Below are 17,140 nucleotides of genomic sequence, written 5' to 3' on the forward strand. Positions count from 1 at the left end.
TGGAGACGGCTGAATACCTGCCTGCCCATGGGGATTAGTGAATGAATTCCTTGTTTTGCTTTGCTTGCGTGTGTGGCTTTTGCTTTCCCTAATAAACTGTCTTTATCTCAACCCACGAGTTTTCTCACTTTTACTCTTCTGATTCTCTCCCCCATCCCACCGGGGGGGAGTGAGCGAGCGGCTGGGTGGGGCTTAGTTGCCGGCTGGGGTTAAACCATGACAAACATTCACACCCTTTTGGAGGGAAGGCCAAAAAACATGAGCTAAGTCAAACATTCAAGGACAGTGTTACTGCTCTCATCAATTCAGTCTCTCTTTGGACTTACTCCTGCCTTTGGTGTTCAGTTAGTTATTCCAAACACAACAACCTGAAGAATCTGGCATCAGAATCCAGTGAATTCCTCAAACAAGCAAAGATGGTAAATATAGTTTTCTGTGGTGCGGATAAATCTTATTAGCGAGATAAACATCAAGGCATATAAAACACACATCTTATGTTTGTAATATCAAACAAGTTGCCAAAAGATAAACTACGCTGTAGATGTACAGCAAGTCAACTGGTCCATGCTTTAAGTCCTGATAATACCAGGCTGCTCTTTTCTAAAGCCTTTCTCCTTTTGATGAGTAAGGCTGCTTATAAGGTGTTTCCCACTCTATCTGAGAATCTCCTTGACTTCTCTGAAACCACTCTTGCCCATGGCACTTGACCAGCCAACATCTTCCATGCTAGATGCAATAATTTTGGGCCTCGCTAGTGATGATCATCTGATAGTGACATGGCAAAATCTGAGCTAGATAGCTGCAGAGGCAACTGAGTGGGCCTCTGTAGCAATCTGTAATCCAAAATTTTCTCAGTAAACAAGAGTGACTTTTGATAGCATCACACAGGACTAGGGAAATCAACACAAAAACATATAGGAGGCTCTGATTTCACTTCAGAAAAGGCATAAGGCAGAGTCAGTATTAGAAATACGACATTTGGTGAACATTGTATCATGAGAGTTTTCTGTTAACTGAGTACTAGCCCTGTCATCAACCTTTGCAATAACTGCTTATGATTATGCGGTATCTGCTCAGAAAGTCTCACAGCTTGTTGCAAACTCTTGGAAAGTGCAAATTATAATCCCACGCCCAAAACTGGACGGCTGTAGTTGCTGCTTAGCAACTAATGGATCGTTTTTGTCAATCTAAAGTCTCTAACAAGTTTGTGGCATCTTTATTCAGGAAAGGAATCAAGAGTGGCTCTCAAATTCATGGAACATTTTAATGCTATGAAATGAGAAATGTAATCAAGGACTTGCATGTTAACCCACTGTTTTACAACTACTGCACAATTCTTGGCACTGCATGTGAGTGTTTTCAAACACCATCACATATGTAAAAACCTACACGTGACCAAAAACCTTAAAATGCTCTTCCATTTCTACCAACTTTGATTTTAAGCTAAAGCAGCTATTGACACAACCTGAAGGAAGGCCATCTTTCCTGATCTAGAATCAGCTGCAATTCTTATGACTACATCACCTGCACTGAGATCGGAGATGGTTCTGAGTGCAGCCATTAAAGACCGAAAAAAGTTTATTTTAAACGTATTACCATTTTCTCCTAGATTCTGCCTCTGATTAAGTAGTTGCTCCTCCAGTGATAACTGTAGTGTTCAGTCTTTGTACCTGAGCTATTTCAGCTAGATATTTTACAAATATTCTTGGTGATGCAGACAATTCCAAAACGCTACAACTGTGTACCCAAAGCAAAACTCAAGGACTTTTTCTGGCCAATATGAATGTCTGCATTCTTCAAATCAATAAATGGTTGCAAACAGGCAGACAAAGGGGAGAGCAAGTATTACCACCTAAATTAAGCACTGTTATTTTTGGAGGTTATGCCAAACTTCAGAAGACCTTTTATGCTTCTATCAAACATGCCATATTTACCTCTGTGAAGATGCTATGTGTGTGCAGCAAAGAATAACACATATGGTAACTTCTTTCCCAGGCAGGCATTTCACTATAAAGGCAGAACAATGACCACTGCCTTCACTGACATTGGTTTGATATGCTTTTAAAAAGGAATTGGGGTTTAAATCCCCATAGGCCATGAGATGTGCACCCCACAGGTTGACAGTAAGCCTGCCTTTCAGCAGACATAAATCTTCACCTTTCCTTGTTGTTTAAAATAGCTCTGGCTCTTTGACTGGTGTGTCCTCTAGGATGCATCACTCCTCTTTCACAATACTAGTTCTTTTGCAGATGTTCCAAACAACCCCACTGTAGCGTTATATTTATCTGTGGCTGCCTATAAAAGTGACTATCATCCAAGCTTTTTTAGTTTTTCTTCACCTCCTACGGACTTGATTCTTCCAAGCGAAGCAGCTCTTCCTCATCCCCCCTCACCCTCGTGTCTAGGCATTTCACAAAATGACGCTGGAACAAAAAAAAAAGTGTTTGGAGGACAAAACAGATCAATTTCTGTGCTTTGCCTCTCATTACTAGGACAAATATAACCAGCAGATGTCCCGAACAACCCCACTGTAGTGTTAGATTTAACTGTGTCTGCATTAGAACAGAGGCCATTGCTACCAAAGCAATTTGTGCTGCTGTCATTGATACCTGCTGTATTAGTGCCTTCTTCAACACCTTTTGGAATGTTGACCTGAATAAGCTCTTGCTGATAGTTAAGCTTAAAAGGTTAACCCTGTAGCATATAACATTTTACCCTAAAAGCCCACAAAGCCTTTGAACCTAGTTTATGAGCCCAGTATGAGCATGCTGTTGCTCATCTAACTCATTATTTTTCTCATTCTTCCTGCTGAGGTGTAGTCTGAAAATGAAAGGCAAGTATGATTTTTCTTCCATCCCAGATCTTAATTTCAATATGGTATGCAAATACAAAATAGGAGGCCAGAATTCTAGCGAGTATGAAAGAACTTTCTCCTAAACGCTTCAGAAAGCGTCCATATCAAGAGTTAAAAATGTCTGCAATTTTTTACATGAATAAGACTTTATCAGACTGTTTGAAGTGTCATGAATTGGTGCCAGTAATACCTTGTTCTGTTACCTCAAAACGTCTGCTTACATCTCTCTCTTCAGGCTTAACCAAATAGTACAATGTTTTGACAATTAAATGTAATAATCTTTTCTAGAAGCTTCACAAATTAAGCTTCAGATATGACCTCGCTTTTCAGATCTTCAGAAACGTCACCCACCCTCCAGGTGTCTTGAATGAGAATTGCAAATGGCTCTCAGATAGTTTGAGCCAGTTCTGTAAGGTCCCAGGGTGAGTTCCATCAGGTGCAGCCAAATTGGGCAACTCCAACGATACAAAAGGAACCATGGTTTTGTCCTAGTTTCGGCTGGGATAGAGTTGATTTCCTTCCTAGTGGCTGGTGTAGTGCTGTGTTTTGGGTTTTAGTATGAGAATAATACTGATAACACACTGATGTTTTGGCTGTTGCTACGCGGTATTTACACTGGTCAAGGACTTTTTATTCAGCTCCCCATGCTCTGCCAGGTGCCCAAGAAGCTGGGAGGGGACACAGCCAGGATTGTTGATCCAAACTGACCAAAGAGCTATTCCATACCATATGACGTCATGCTCAGTATATAAAGCTGGGGAAGCAGAAGGAAGGGGGGGACGTTCGGAGTGATGGTGTTTGTCTTCCCAAGTAACCATTACGCGTGATGGAGCCCTGCTTTCCTGGAGATGGCCGAACACCTGCCTGCCCATGGGAAGTAGCGAATGAATTCCTTGCTTCGCTTTGCTCGTGCACATGGCTTTTGCTTTCCCTATTAAACTGTCCTTATCTCAACCCACGAGTGTTCTCACTTTTACTCTTCCGATTCTCTTCCCCATCCCACCGCGGGGGCAGGGGGGCAGCAAGTGAGTGGCTGCGTGGTGCTTAGTTGCCGTCTGGGGCTAAACCACGACAGGTTTTTTTACCCTAAGTTTGGGTAAATGTAACTTCAGTCAATACTGAGCAAACAGATATAATGTGGTAAAAAATAATAAAACAATCATATTTATAATTCTTTTCTTTGTGTTACACATAAAGATCCTGTTCTTGCTTTGTGTATGTTCACTTTGTGAAATTCAAATCACAGACTACTGGATAAAAAGTACCTCATTGAAAAAGTGCACATTTTATGCACATGTAATGCTTCCAAATGAGGCTAAAAAGGAAACATTGTCAGTCCAAATAACATTTAAATTCTTTTATACCAGAACCTTCAAGAAAATACATTCTATATAGCACTAGGATGTGGTGACAGTTAACAGAATAAATACCAATAAAACACATTCGGTAAAACAGTGACAGTGTAAGTAATTTCCCCCACATTTTTGTGCAACTGAATAAACATAGTCATAAATTCAGTGAAGGAGATTTCCAAAGAGTGTCAAGTTCCTATAGTGGTTGAAGAAAGACCACACGACCAGTTTCAGGCTTGCCTTGAAGGAAGCATGAATGAGCATTTAGGGATTTCCCCCCCGCCCAGCCTTCTAGAAAATAACTGCAGTTGCTGTATGTGCTCCCTTATTCTAAATGAGGTATCTAATATACTTGCCACTGATACACTGATAAACACGACTACCTCATGAGACATATATACCCAGCACCAGCCACATTCATATGAGAATCAAAGAACAGGGACCTCTCCTACCTCTGTCTGTTCGGGCAATCAAAAGATCCAGAGTTTCCAACACATGCATCTGCTTTATTTGGAGAGTTTTATCAAATACTTGCACTGACGGTTGACCGTCTAAAAAAGAAACACATGAATTTATTCAAAATCCTGCTAAAATTTGCTAGTCACTGGTTTTGACCTATTTCTTTCTTGTAATAAAAGCCTTGTTTTTTTCTTACGAAAACGAAAAAACCTGCACAAAGCTGCTACATATACCACAGCATCATAGTCAATACTTGCTCACGGGAGAGTTTTATCATTGCCATGGATCAGATTACGCAACTGAAACCTAAAAGGGACCTTCCTTTGGAAAGTTTGAGAATTGTCACCGAGAACTAACTTCATTCCCTCAGTTTCACTGGCCTTATGTGGCACACAGAAGATAAGGGGTCAAACTAACAATATTGTTGCTATGGAAGAAGCAGGCTTTCCTTGTCACATAAGCCTCTGGCTTCATGCACACTATCATCAAGGGCTAAGAAATCCAGACAAGCCATTTAAACACTCCTTGAGCTTGGATGTGACTTCATAAGTCTTTTCATATGGTCAAGAAAACAACATCTGAAATACAAAACATTCAGAAATCTGCATTAACATTGGCTCCCCAATATGGCTTGATTCTCGTGCAGAGAGAATTTTTACAATTAGGTTACATAAATGTAATAAATTCACTTGGATTGGTGACCATCCCTGTAGGTGAAGACCTACCGACACCTGAACAGAGCTTATGAACATATATTTTCAAGAAAATGGTCAGATATGTAAAAATTGACACAAAACCACTCGATCATTTACTAACCGTCTACTAACAAGATGCCAGCATCTGTAGAAACCAGCAAGGACTGGCCCCAAGAATCTGCACAGACAACCTCATGAGGAAAATTACTGCAGAAAGATTGAGATTCCCAAGGCTATGAAGTAACATAAGGGATACATATTAAGTACACCAAGAAAAACAGATCATACAGGCACAGAATGGGATGGACAATGGCAAGTAATAACATGCAAGTGCTTTTGGCAGGGTACATTTCCAAACAGTATATTTTTTTAATTTTAAGTATCAAAATTTAGTTAATTTTCTTGCAGAGGAAATACTCTCTGTATTAATTGGGTTTGGAGACTGGTAAGTGTAAGACACATTCCTGAAACACTGGAATTAAAACACATGCAGTTGATACTCAGTGCAATGCTGGAAATACTCAACATGTATTTTATTTCAAAAAACCCTATAGACTTGAAACGTATGTACCACCATGCATATGCAATTTGCTTACATTTTATGGCTCAGTTTGTGATGTTTAGTCACTAGCACATGGTACAGTTAAAACTGCCTTTCTGCCAAATTGTTCTTCCGTCATGTGTTCTCTGTACTTACCTCCCAGAGCCTGCCCCTCCTCCCCCAATTTAAATACTAGGTTGAAGTCTCTGAAATTCGAGAAGCACTTCCGAAGCTTCTGTATATAAGATGCACGCAGAAGAGCGTGGTTTGCATCTTTCACTCCCTAATGCCCTTGAACAAAATCTGGTGCTACATAAAAACACAACTGAATTTTGTTTTAGACTCGATGCAGAAGTTAAAATAAAAGATGATTGCATATGGAAAATGGCATTTTCATCAAGTATTGTCAGATATAAAAATATCCACACTTGCTTTAACTTGAGCAGTGCTTCTGCCTCCAGGCTCATCCTTTATCAATTTGATATTGGCTGCAGAATCACTTTGACACTATACATTTCATCTTTGCTGCTACAGCATCTAATTATAAAAGTAAATAAACAGTATGCAGAACTGATACGCAATGCCATACTCAATAGCATTTAATTTTTTCATAACTCTCCTCAGACAGACGGGTTCACTCACCTCCTTTTTACAAAAGCTTGTGGTTGCCAAGTTAGCTGTGGCATCCCCTTTCACAGTGGTTTTCAATTTCAATGCCTAATACAAACAGATGTTTTATTTAAATTGAGTTTTTGTCAGTAATACCCAAGCTAAAGACTATAAAGAAAGCACAATTTAGAACTACAAAGTAACTCCAGTTTGGAATTTCTATCACATTTTAAGTAATTAGGAAAGAAGAGGAATTCTGTATATCCTGAACAAAGTCTGCACGAATCACTACAGGGCTGCTAGGTATCTTCTCAGCCAAAACATATGTTGGTTGGGTTTTTTGGGGGATTTTTTTGTTTGTTTGTTTTTTAAATGGAAATTCAAAATCAGAAAAGAAGTGTCAAACGTAATAACAGAGAAAAGCCTCCACCTCAAAGCATACAAGCTAGTCATCTACACAATTCATTCTATAAGCTAGCTGGATAGAGGATCCTTTTATCAACTGTAAAAGCTGGCCTTTCACTTGAAAAACTTCGTAACAAACCACTAAGTCAAACTATATATATACATTGCCAGGGGTGCCAAGGACACACGGTCACAGTATCATGAATTCTTCAACTAGAAGCAAGGCAATTCTGAAAGGGCTAAGAACTCTAGAGAAATACTGTATAAACATAGCTTCAGTGAGATACACAATAAGTCTCTTTAAAGTATCCTATATACCTTCATTGCTAACCTTTACAGTGGTGTTCCTATAAAGTGATGACACGTGGAATTGTCACAGCATTCTTTAACGCAAAGTTTAGAAATTACCTAAATCAATTTTACTGCCCAAAAGTTTGCCTACCATCATGCGTGGTCTCTGTGAAGTGGCAGTAATCAGCTGCATGCACCATTTGCAGATTTGCATTAAAGCATGGCTGTCAGCTTACAGAGACGCACGAAATACTTCATTGCATTAACATTTTAAATTCATCCCACCAGTCAGTAGAGATCACCTTGACAATAAATAAATGATTTAAATATACTGCTGAGCCAGTCATCAGTGAGTTTTGTTTACCATCTAAAAACTCAGCTGACGATAACTAAGGGACAGACACATTCACAGAGTTTGGCAAGAATTATTAAGAGCTACTTGGAAGGCATGTTGTGAAATGTCTTCAATGTCTGCAAGCCTACAGCTTGTAACTTAGAGGAGAGTTCTTTTAGGGAAGGGAAAGATTTAAATGTGAAAAGAACCTCCAAGAAAAACACAAACAAACAGGTATCTATGAATTTTTAACCCATACATTAGGTTTCCCTTTGATGAAGGCCAGGCCAGGGATGGAAGTCTTGTTTAAGAAATGGGTCCCAACTAGATTTGTTACTTGAGTATCTTATCACCGTTTAACTTGGGGGAGGTGGAGGGGATCAAGCTTACAGGTTTGATAAGCTATATCAAACTTTCAGTAACCATGTTTTTCTTTAACTTCTGTAAAGTAGTTAGTAAACTTGGGGAATAAATCATTGGTTACTTCTGTCTGAATATTACAAACATATTCACTTTTTTTTTTTTTTTTTTTTTACACCTGCCTAGAGTGACTAGCTATTTCACAGTGGTTGGGGAAAGGGTAGGCAAAGCACAGAGGAGTAGACTTTGCAGCCTTGCCAATGCAAGCTTCAGCAGCCCCGAGATTCTTTTACACCCAGCTCTCAACCACCTCGCTCCATTCTCTACCTTTAACTGGATCTGGAACTTCTCAGACTCTTCTACTCTTTAGCTTACTAACTCAGATAGAAAAATGGGAGGGAAGGGAAGAGGCTTGGGTTTTGTTGGTGGTGTGGGTTTTTTTGTTTGTTTTGTTTCATTTTTTTTTGTTTTAGTTTCCTGCTCTGGTTAACTCCTGCTGAGTTAAATCAGCTCAGAAAAGAGGTATTCTTAAGATAAGCAGCAGAACCATGTCACCAGTCCAGGATCAAGAAGAGACAAGCAGGAAGGGACAGGGGAACTGGTGAGCATAAACACTGTCTTTTTTTTCTGCTGCAATGTACTGTCAGATCAACTGTCTAAATCATTGGGAAGTTTTACTCCTCACTGAATCAAAATGTCAATAAGCCCATAGAAGATCCAAGTCAGCATCTGGTATGTTCACAGATGTGTGGCAACCTCTGATTTAGCAGAAGGACTGTCGAAACTTCTTCCTGGCTAAAGTAGGGTAAATAATTTCTAAGAAATTCAATCTTAATAAAACATATAGAGGAAATCCACGAAAGATTATGTTTCTCCAAAGCACAGAAAAAAACAGAGCACTCTTCTGCTTGGAGGCAGAAAGCATCTGCTGCACAAAGTAGGGAAAGACTTTTTAGGTTTGCTCCTAAGATGTGATTTTTCCAACCTTCCTTTAGCTTATGTATTCTATAAGTATTTGTAATTGTGTTGTGTACTTCAGGTGTTACAGATAAATACTTCTATTCATATTCTACCTTAACGTAGCTGAAACTAATGCAATACTACAAAACTATTTCTGACCACAGAGAACTGCCTTAAGTCCTGACATAACTCTGCAAGCTAATCAAATTCAAACAAAAGGAGTGATGCAGTCTTGGTAAACGTAGGCGCATACCTCCTAAATTGATCCTACCTGACCGAGTCGGACAAACTCCGCTTGCCGAGCTTCCTCTCTTTTCCGTGTTGATTTTGGGGACTCTGGTAACACATCACTGAAGGACCTTCTATTGAGCATGTTCTAAAACAGAAAACATTTCTTTTTTAAACTGTACCAAAAGTTTTCATAATCTTTTAATCTGAGTTAACTTAATGTGATATAATTTAAACTTTGTCTTTTTTTTGATATTTTCCTGTAGTGATGAATCTAACTGTATAGCTTCTCAGAGAACAGAAAGTACAACTCTTCCAATCCTTGAGTGCTTTACTTTCCAACTTGTCGTAGTTTATCACTATCACGTTCTATACAACCATAACAAAGACCGCAGACATGAATATAACGGACAAAAAAGTTTAAGCAGATCTATTTAGCTAAGAGAAATAATCAGTAGGAAAAAAAATAGCACCTTGCTAATTTTAGAAGTATTGAACTTCTTTTTAGTTAGTTATGAATCACCTTAAGAATAAGTATTCGTTATCTAAAATGAAGTTATCTCATTATTACCCAAGGGTAAAAATGATCCAAATTTACACATAATGGAATGAGTAAGTGCAGTTTTTATGTTGATGAGACTAATGCCTGCATTTGCAGAGCCTAAATTTCCTATTCCCTTGCTGCAGGTAAGCTTATACAAAGTATGACATTGTTATGCTTCTCCTCACACCTGGTTTAAACAAATGCATGAAGAGTCCTACCCTGAAAGGACTGTCTGTCAACTTTCATATAACTGTAAAACAAGTTATATGACAATTGGTATTTAGCCTAGTGTATGCAATTCAGTGCTTATTAGGACTACAGTCTTTTAAAGCAACAGAACATTCAACCTACTAGTGAGAACGGGAGAGTACATGTGAGGGATGGAGAGACTTCTGACTTACATTTACCTTGTGTAGATCAGGCATCAGGTCTTGGTATAAAGAGCGTATCAGCATGTCTAGAGTGCGCTGACGTTTCTGAGAAAATGTTGGGGTTTCCAAGGTGGCTTTTTCCCCATTTATTACTAAAATGTTATGGAAAAGAAGATACATTACCTAAATGAACTTCGACAACTTCCACTGACTCTAGTTTGCCTCTGTACAAAAATACCTGCGTTCTCCCCTTACTCATTTAGAGTTGCCTCCTTTTTGCATGTTTTTTAGTGAATAATGATCCCTTAAGCTTAAAAGAGAAAAATTAGTAATAGAGAATTCTACAAGGCATCCCAATAACCTCCTAACTAATAAAAAAATTAAAGACATACTGCTAATCAGTTTAAGTACTAAACCAACTTAAATATGTGAAATGAGTTATTAGTCAAGTTCCTGTCAGGTAAGTATCTAATTGTAATCATCACAATCAGTTCTCAAAGATTTTTTTCTTGCTGATTTAGAAGGGCAAGTAAGGGTCAATGAAAACTGGAACTGAATCATTACAGAATTAAAAAGTTCTTAAAGGTGCTGAAAGGCACCTATGCAGCATGCATTCAGAAAAGCTTGTATTTTCAGGTTTTCATACCTAATACCTTCTACTACTAAATATTGAACAGCATTATAAATTGTTTCAGATCTCCCAAGTCCTTTAAGAAAATGCAAAGCTAAATATGGCTGCACATTCTGCAAATGTAAAAGTCAGTTTGTATTTAGTAGCCTGAGAAGCATAATTGCATAGAAATTCAGGTTTTTGTTAATCTGACTGGAACAGTTTGATGGAGCTGACATCCCACCTATGCTACAGATTTGAAAAAAAGTTCTGTACAGAACAGCAGCATACACAGGAAAATGTGTTTACATTTTAAGCATCATGAATTTCAATTTATTAAAGCACTTATTAAGAAAGTTTTTCTAGCAAAAGAAAAACTGACTTACATTTAACTAACACAAAATCCCTGAATTCCTGGTGATTTGTAAACACAGGTGGGGATGGAAGGGGAGGCCCAAAGAGAGGAACACTTTCTTCTGAAAATATTTTCAGCCTATTGAAAGAACAAATCTTTATCTATATTGAAAGTCACATTCAAACCCCACCATTTTTATAGACACTATTCAAAACAGAAAAAAGAACTGGAAACTGTTATCTGGGTATGTCTTAGGTAAGAATTACCACAGGTCTAACAGAAAACATTCACTTGGAATTATTCACTACAGGAAAATTCTGCTTCCTTTACACAAGTTAACACTTGGACACTAACAATTACAACAGAACTTTGCAGTTCTATTCATAGAACAATGCTTTCAGTGGCACTAGGAAAACCTAGTCCTTTTCAAAAAAGCTGTAAAAGAACAGTGCTTCGCCTACAAAATATGTTCTCCTTATAGACTTTCACCTTACCCATGCATTCACCACACGCATGAAATATTTGATTCTTTCTGAATAACAATGGCTTACTACAGCTGAATCTGTATCTTGGGAATAGCAAATTCATTTTCACTGAGGAAGAAAGAGTGAGAATGACTTCCACGACAGCTGGACCTGCTGAGTTCTTTTGATGCATAAGGAATCTGGCATAGCAAGAATGAACGGCAGGTACAAAAACTGTGCATGTAACATGCTCAGCAAGCCATAGCTTCGTTAAGGTAAGTAATTGTTCCTTGGTATTTCAAATGACAGTCTGGTATTTCAAATTTTCTTCACTGTAAGATAGCAGTCAGACAAAGACCTTCCAAGCAGCATGTGGAGCTGACACAGGTCGCAGCAAGTTAAGTGGTGAAATTCTAGATTCAACCCATCTCTACTGTTCTACAAACCAGTCAGAATCTGCTTGCTCAGAAAACCAGCAGTGATTGACTGGTATTGAGTCAACTGGATTCTAATGGATTCATCCAGTCTTTTTTCATGAAAGCTTAGAAACTGCACATACGATCTGAAATGCAGTATTACATTTGCATGAATACTGATCATTCTAATACCAGTTTCACAGATTTGAGACACAATTTCAGAGATGTCCTATGTATCTTATTCAATACAGGTAAAAAAATAATCATTTATCACTACACAGGGTGTGAAATGTTCCTTGGCCAGAGCAGAATGAGTTAAGACAGGGAAAATGACAACAAAACCAACCGAAACAACAGACTTATTGAGTGACATAAAAGATAAAGTCATTCTAAGCAGAAATCCAGTGTCAGACCTCACAGTGGCATTGCATATGAAACAAGGAAAATTAGTCTCAAAAGCCTAGAGTATCCCCTGTTTCTTTTGACTGAAGTTTTGGCCACTTGGAAGACTGCCTTCACAAGAAAATAACAGAAGGAACAAGAGTCCCATGCAGGCCTAAGGTGAAGGGTCAGAAGGAAACGTAATTAGGCCAAGCTGAAATATACATCAATTAAGCCTGTCATATAGCATAAAAATACTGCGTGGTATGCACTGTGAGAAGATGTGTTGGCAGAATGAAGCAGCTAAATAATAAGATGGACTGATCTAGTAAAAGCAGTCAGTTATTCAGAGCGAGAAACACAAATTTATCTTATTTACCGCTACTCGTTTTTTTCTCAAATAAATAGCAATTTAAAAGCATTTACCATGGCTAGCCCATCTATTGACTACTAGCTTACGATTAGGAAAACATTCACTTCTTAAAGGCTAATGAGGGATGTATGCCCAGGTTTCTGTCCCAAAACAAGAAGAAAAGAAGGAAAGAAGTAACTGAGCTTTCACTGCACATTGGAATCATGAACATGTTTTGTGCCTCTCACAAACTTGGGAATGCTGAAAAGCAGAATCTATGAGGACAATCAATTGAAAAAAAATGCAAGAAGGTGCTCACAAAATCTTAGAGCAAAATAAAACTACTCATTTTTTTAACTGCACAACAGATATTTTCCAAAACAAACCTTAGCTATAAATAGGAAGGGGGAAAAAAACCCCCACATACGCAAACTGAAGTATCATGCTGTTGGATTCTTCTCTGGAGCTAGATTTAGTGGCATGCTGGAGAAACACAGTAATATAGATTTCTCTCATCTTATTGAATCAAGATTTAAGTTTCTTAGCTATATTGAAAGTTATTTCTAGTGAAAAATTCTTTTGAGATTTACTTGTCCATATATATATCCCCCCTGTGGACATACATGCACCTCAAGCACCCAAGTTTGTAGACTTTCAACTCCTGCACCTGTTTGGCATATACATGCTTTGTCTCATCTCATACTCCACATCAACAGCAACAAGGATGGTGTGAACATTCTCCTCCAGCATGCTCCAAAATAAAGACACCCAAGTATTAAGGGACTCGAAGAAAAAGGTAAGATAGGAGAAAGCACACATATTTATCAGCAAGCTCTCCTGAAGAAATCTAGTTAATAATAATCCATTTTCTTCTTGCCTTCACATTCTTGTGCATTTCCATGTTTGCACTGCAGATGATTTGAAGTAACATTAATAAATGAGTAGGTAGAGTTGCAGTTGCACAAAAAGCACCAAACTCTTACTGCTAACAATCAAGTTTTGGAGGTAGGCAAGAAAGCTTAGTCAGTCCTGTATCTCTGAGATACAAAAAGTTCCAGTAACCTATATTTCAGCAAGAAGAACAGATTCTTAGATGACCATGAAGATTGCTCAGCCTATGAAGTATAAAAGACTTCCAAAGCAATCCAGAATTTACACACGTTGGAATGGTTGGAACCATGTGATTGGATGTGAGCAGCAGCTTCTGAAACCATGGACCATGGCTGGTATCAGTGGTCTGTATTGTGCATTGAGGGAGAGGGTAAAAAAATGCTTTCTACACTTGTACTATATTTTTTAGCTGTCAAAGTGATATGAGTTGTTCAAATAAAAAAGCACTAGTGCCAGGTGGTCAGTTCTAGCGATATTGCTGGTCTCTTTCAAAATCTGCCCGAGTCCTCAGAGTTATGGAACTGTCAAGGAAGGAGGAAGCAAAACTAATCTATCTAAGGACCCTGTATTCCTGGAAGCCATTTCCAAGTTCAGTTTCTTTCTTTCCACTGCAAGCTAACTAGTAGTTCACCTTAAAGGAGCAGACCCAATGCTGTCAACCTTCAGCTTCATCCTGCAAAAGTGGGGTAGAATGATCTGCAAACAGTTTAAAATTTTGCTAAATAGTAACTAATGTAATGCAGGCTCACACAGCCATCAGAAGTTTTCATTCAAAGCCTAACATGTTGACTTCACCCTGCCATCTTGCAGAGTTTTTAGCTTTGAGTGTTGTAGACATACACACACATGCTCCAGTTTGAGGCATAATTTCAGCTTCATGCCCTGAAATTTCCTTTCTAGTGTTGGATAGACCAAATATTTTGGTTTCCTAATATAAATTCTTTAGCCATGAGACTTCAGCATCTGAGCTGGCAGTGATTTCAAACCCAACCAAGTCTCTCCTCAGGCACATGTCCAAAAGGGAACGCAATTCTCCCATTTCTTCTTTACGTAATCTAAGTAGTAAATGACTTCGCATACTTTCAATAGAAGAGGGAGCACTACAGACATTGCTAGTACTTTGTTAAGGAGAACTAACTGTGGCAAGTCTACGTCCTATACCGAGAACTGCAGCACACACTGTTAGCTGAAGGGTGGCTCTTTCATTTCTCTTTACTGCTTATTTGGTTCAACCCCAAGGTGAATCCCTCCCATGGGCTCAGAAAATGTCGTCTCACTGCCACTCCACCTTTTCAAGACTGACAGATATCTCTGGCATGTCACCATTAATCTCAAGACAATAGCTGGGATTAACTATTTGCCTAAAGCCACTTTGTTCATTAAAGACCAGGCACAAGGCTGCAGAAATGCTTGCTTTTCAGATTCTGGTGAGACCTAACAGACTCAGACTTGGACAGCATATGCCCCCAAGTGTGAGGGTCCCAAGGCTAACTGAAAAACAGATGAAGAACACATTATTTACCAGCAAAATTCCTCTAGATTTTAAGTACGTGATGTCCAACTGTACAAGCACTCTATTAAGATCCCTAAAAATGAACTGGTTTGCTTAGCTACAACCGAACCCAGACCTGTAAGGATCCACAGTCCATGGCTATCACAACATCACATCTAATTAACTTTCATCATACACGTAGTTCACTATGTCATTGACCTCACCAAGTCAGAATGTTCCAGGCATATCTTCCATCATTTTGTTACATTTCATCTAAAAAGTAGTTTTGTTTTGTCCCCTTAGCTTATGCCTGTTCCAGAATTTCATTTTTCTGATGGTTAGAAACATGTAACTTATTCACAGCCAGTTTACAGCCAGCTGCATCCAGGTCCGTATTGCTCTTCAGTTTTGTAAGTTCATTTGGCTTCCCAGCATACAGACAGATGGACAATACAAAAGTGTTTTCCCATTATCTCTAAACCATCAGAAATTCAGTGTGAAGTTATTTGTTACAACCAGCACCTACCTGTAACTATCATTCTGCTTATTATATCTCACTAAGGCAAAAATATCTGCCATACAGTTAAGGAAGTTCATCCAGTACTAATGAAGCTCACATGTATTTTAATACACTTTTTTTTTCCTGCAGCAGATCACAGATTTAATAAAGGTAAAATATATTAATCAATATAAATATATAAAATATTCTAGACTGTACACATTTTACTATTTATAAAGGAGGTCCCATACAAAACTTTATTGCATTTGACCAACAATTTTAAAAATAGAGCTAGTACCACAAATATGGACTTCTTGCCATTATATGAAGCATAAAACATGCTATATAGTTTTGTGTGTGTGTTTGATAGACCTGTGATTAAAAATTCTTTTAGTTGATAAAAAAGTACTGATTCTGAACTTCACTTATACCAAAACTTCCATTGAAGAAAAGATTCCAATTAAATAATTTAGCTAACAGAATTTTAAGAAAATAGAGAGGAAGATTTAAAGTGCAAGTACACAAAAATGTATTACCAGTCTTGGTTCATAACTTTGGGCAAATCGGGGGGGGGGGGGGGGGGCAGGGGGGGCGCGGATCAGAGAAACCCTTATGGTTGCCTTGCAAGATATTTTTATGGAATCAGTTAGAGGCTTCTTGCTTTGACAGATTTCCTCAACACCACCTCTAAGTTTTCAGTCCTTATAAACAGTGTCAAAGGAAGTGTAAGTCTGAATAACTTCATTGGCTGTATGGGTTTGTTCCAGACAGACTAAAGAGACCTTGGCCAATAGCTGTGATCAGCACTATCTGAGACTGCACAATAAAAAAGACTTATGATGGGATTCAATTATTTCAACGTAAGCATCCAGTGCTATTTAAGATGCTTGAGAGTATATTACCTAGTCTCCAGCTGCTATTCCAAAAGGGGCACAGATCTCCTGTAGGCCCTGAGCCATATCTGCCAGACCTGTGTAAACGTTTCAGATTATGTTGGGACATCCAAATTAGTGCTGGATGCCTCTACTTGGGTAACTTAATCCTACCCCGCAGATGACACATGGCCAGCCTGTACAGCAGCTATCATTGCTGTACAGGACAGCACAGTGGGGTCTCTGTATGCTTATTCTTCCCATTGTAGAAGTAACAAAAAAGGGGTGCTATAGTATGTAAGAAAGTGAGTACGGAGCGCTAGTACAGATTCAATGAGCTTTGAGATTTACCACATCTGACACAGATCAGTGTCAACCCCCAGTTTTCTTGTGGACCTTTATCCCTGGCTACTGTCAACTGAAAACATCAGGAAGGTGATATGACTCCATTGACCAGCTGTGGATTACTTAAAATGACCTAAATGATAAAACGTCCTTATGGATTTAGGACACAACTGCCCCTCCAACTCATTATGACACCAAGGACAGTTGAACCTCAAAATGTTTGTCAAAAATCAGAGTGGGGTGTATCAATTACATCATAACAAGTTCTCCCAACAGCAATAAGGGAAGAATTATTCCTTTTCTTACTAATGCTGACACTCTGATGAAGAGGTACATTGACTTGGTAAACATTTCTTATTAACAATATTTAGGTTCGTCAGATATCTAAAGAGTTGTTTTTTTTTTTTAATTGCGGAATTGTTTTTGTTCTAGTCACTTCTTCCATTTAGAGTAAAAGAGG

The 17,140-nt window shown here is 38.5% G+C and overlaps 1 protein-coding gene across 19 annotated transcripts in view; it reads right to left on the reverse strand.

Annotated features, from left to right (window-relative positions):
* GARNL3 (GTPase activating Rap/RanGAP domain like 3) overlaps window positions 1-17,140 on the reverse strand; it is a 61,637-nt gene that overhangs the window by 17,003 nt on the left and 27,494 nt on the right. For 15 of the 19 annotated variants that reach the window (XM_075519636.1, XM_075519630.1, XM_075519631.1 and 12 more), the window contains 7 exons: window positions 15,491-15,536; window positions 11,000-11,106; window positions 10,034-10,155; window positions 9,132-9,236; window positions 6,544-6,618; window positions 5,482-5,593; window positions 4,659-4,757 (listed from right to left, as the gene is read on the reverse strand). In XM_075519636.1, coding sequence (XP_075375751.1) covers window positions 4,659-4,757; window positions 5,482-5,593; window positions 6,544-6,618; window positions 9,132-9,236; window positions 10,034-10,155; window positions 11,000-11,106; window positions 15,491-15,536 — 666 coding nt within the window. The remainder of the gene's footprint in view (window positions 1-4,658; window positions 4,758-5,481; window positions 5,594-6,543; window positions 6,619-9,131; window positions 9,237-10,033; window positions 10,156-10,999; window positions 11,107-15,490; window positions 15,537-17,140) is intronic. The other 4 variants (XM_075519638.1, XM_075519637.1, XM_075519632.1 and 1 more) reach the window with 1 other exon arrangement.

This window comes from Mycteria americana, chromosome 17 (genome assembly GCF_035582795.1).
Source record: "Mycteria americana isolate JAX WOST 10 ecotype Jacksonville Zoo and Gardens chromosome 17, USCA_MyAme_1.0, whole genome shotgun sequence".
Lineage (NCBI taxonomy): Eukaryota > Metazoa > Chordata > Aves > Ciconiiformes > Ciconiidae > Mycteria > Mycteria americana.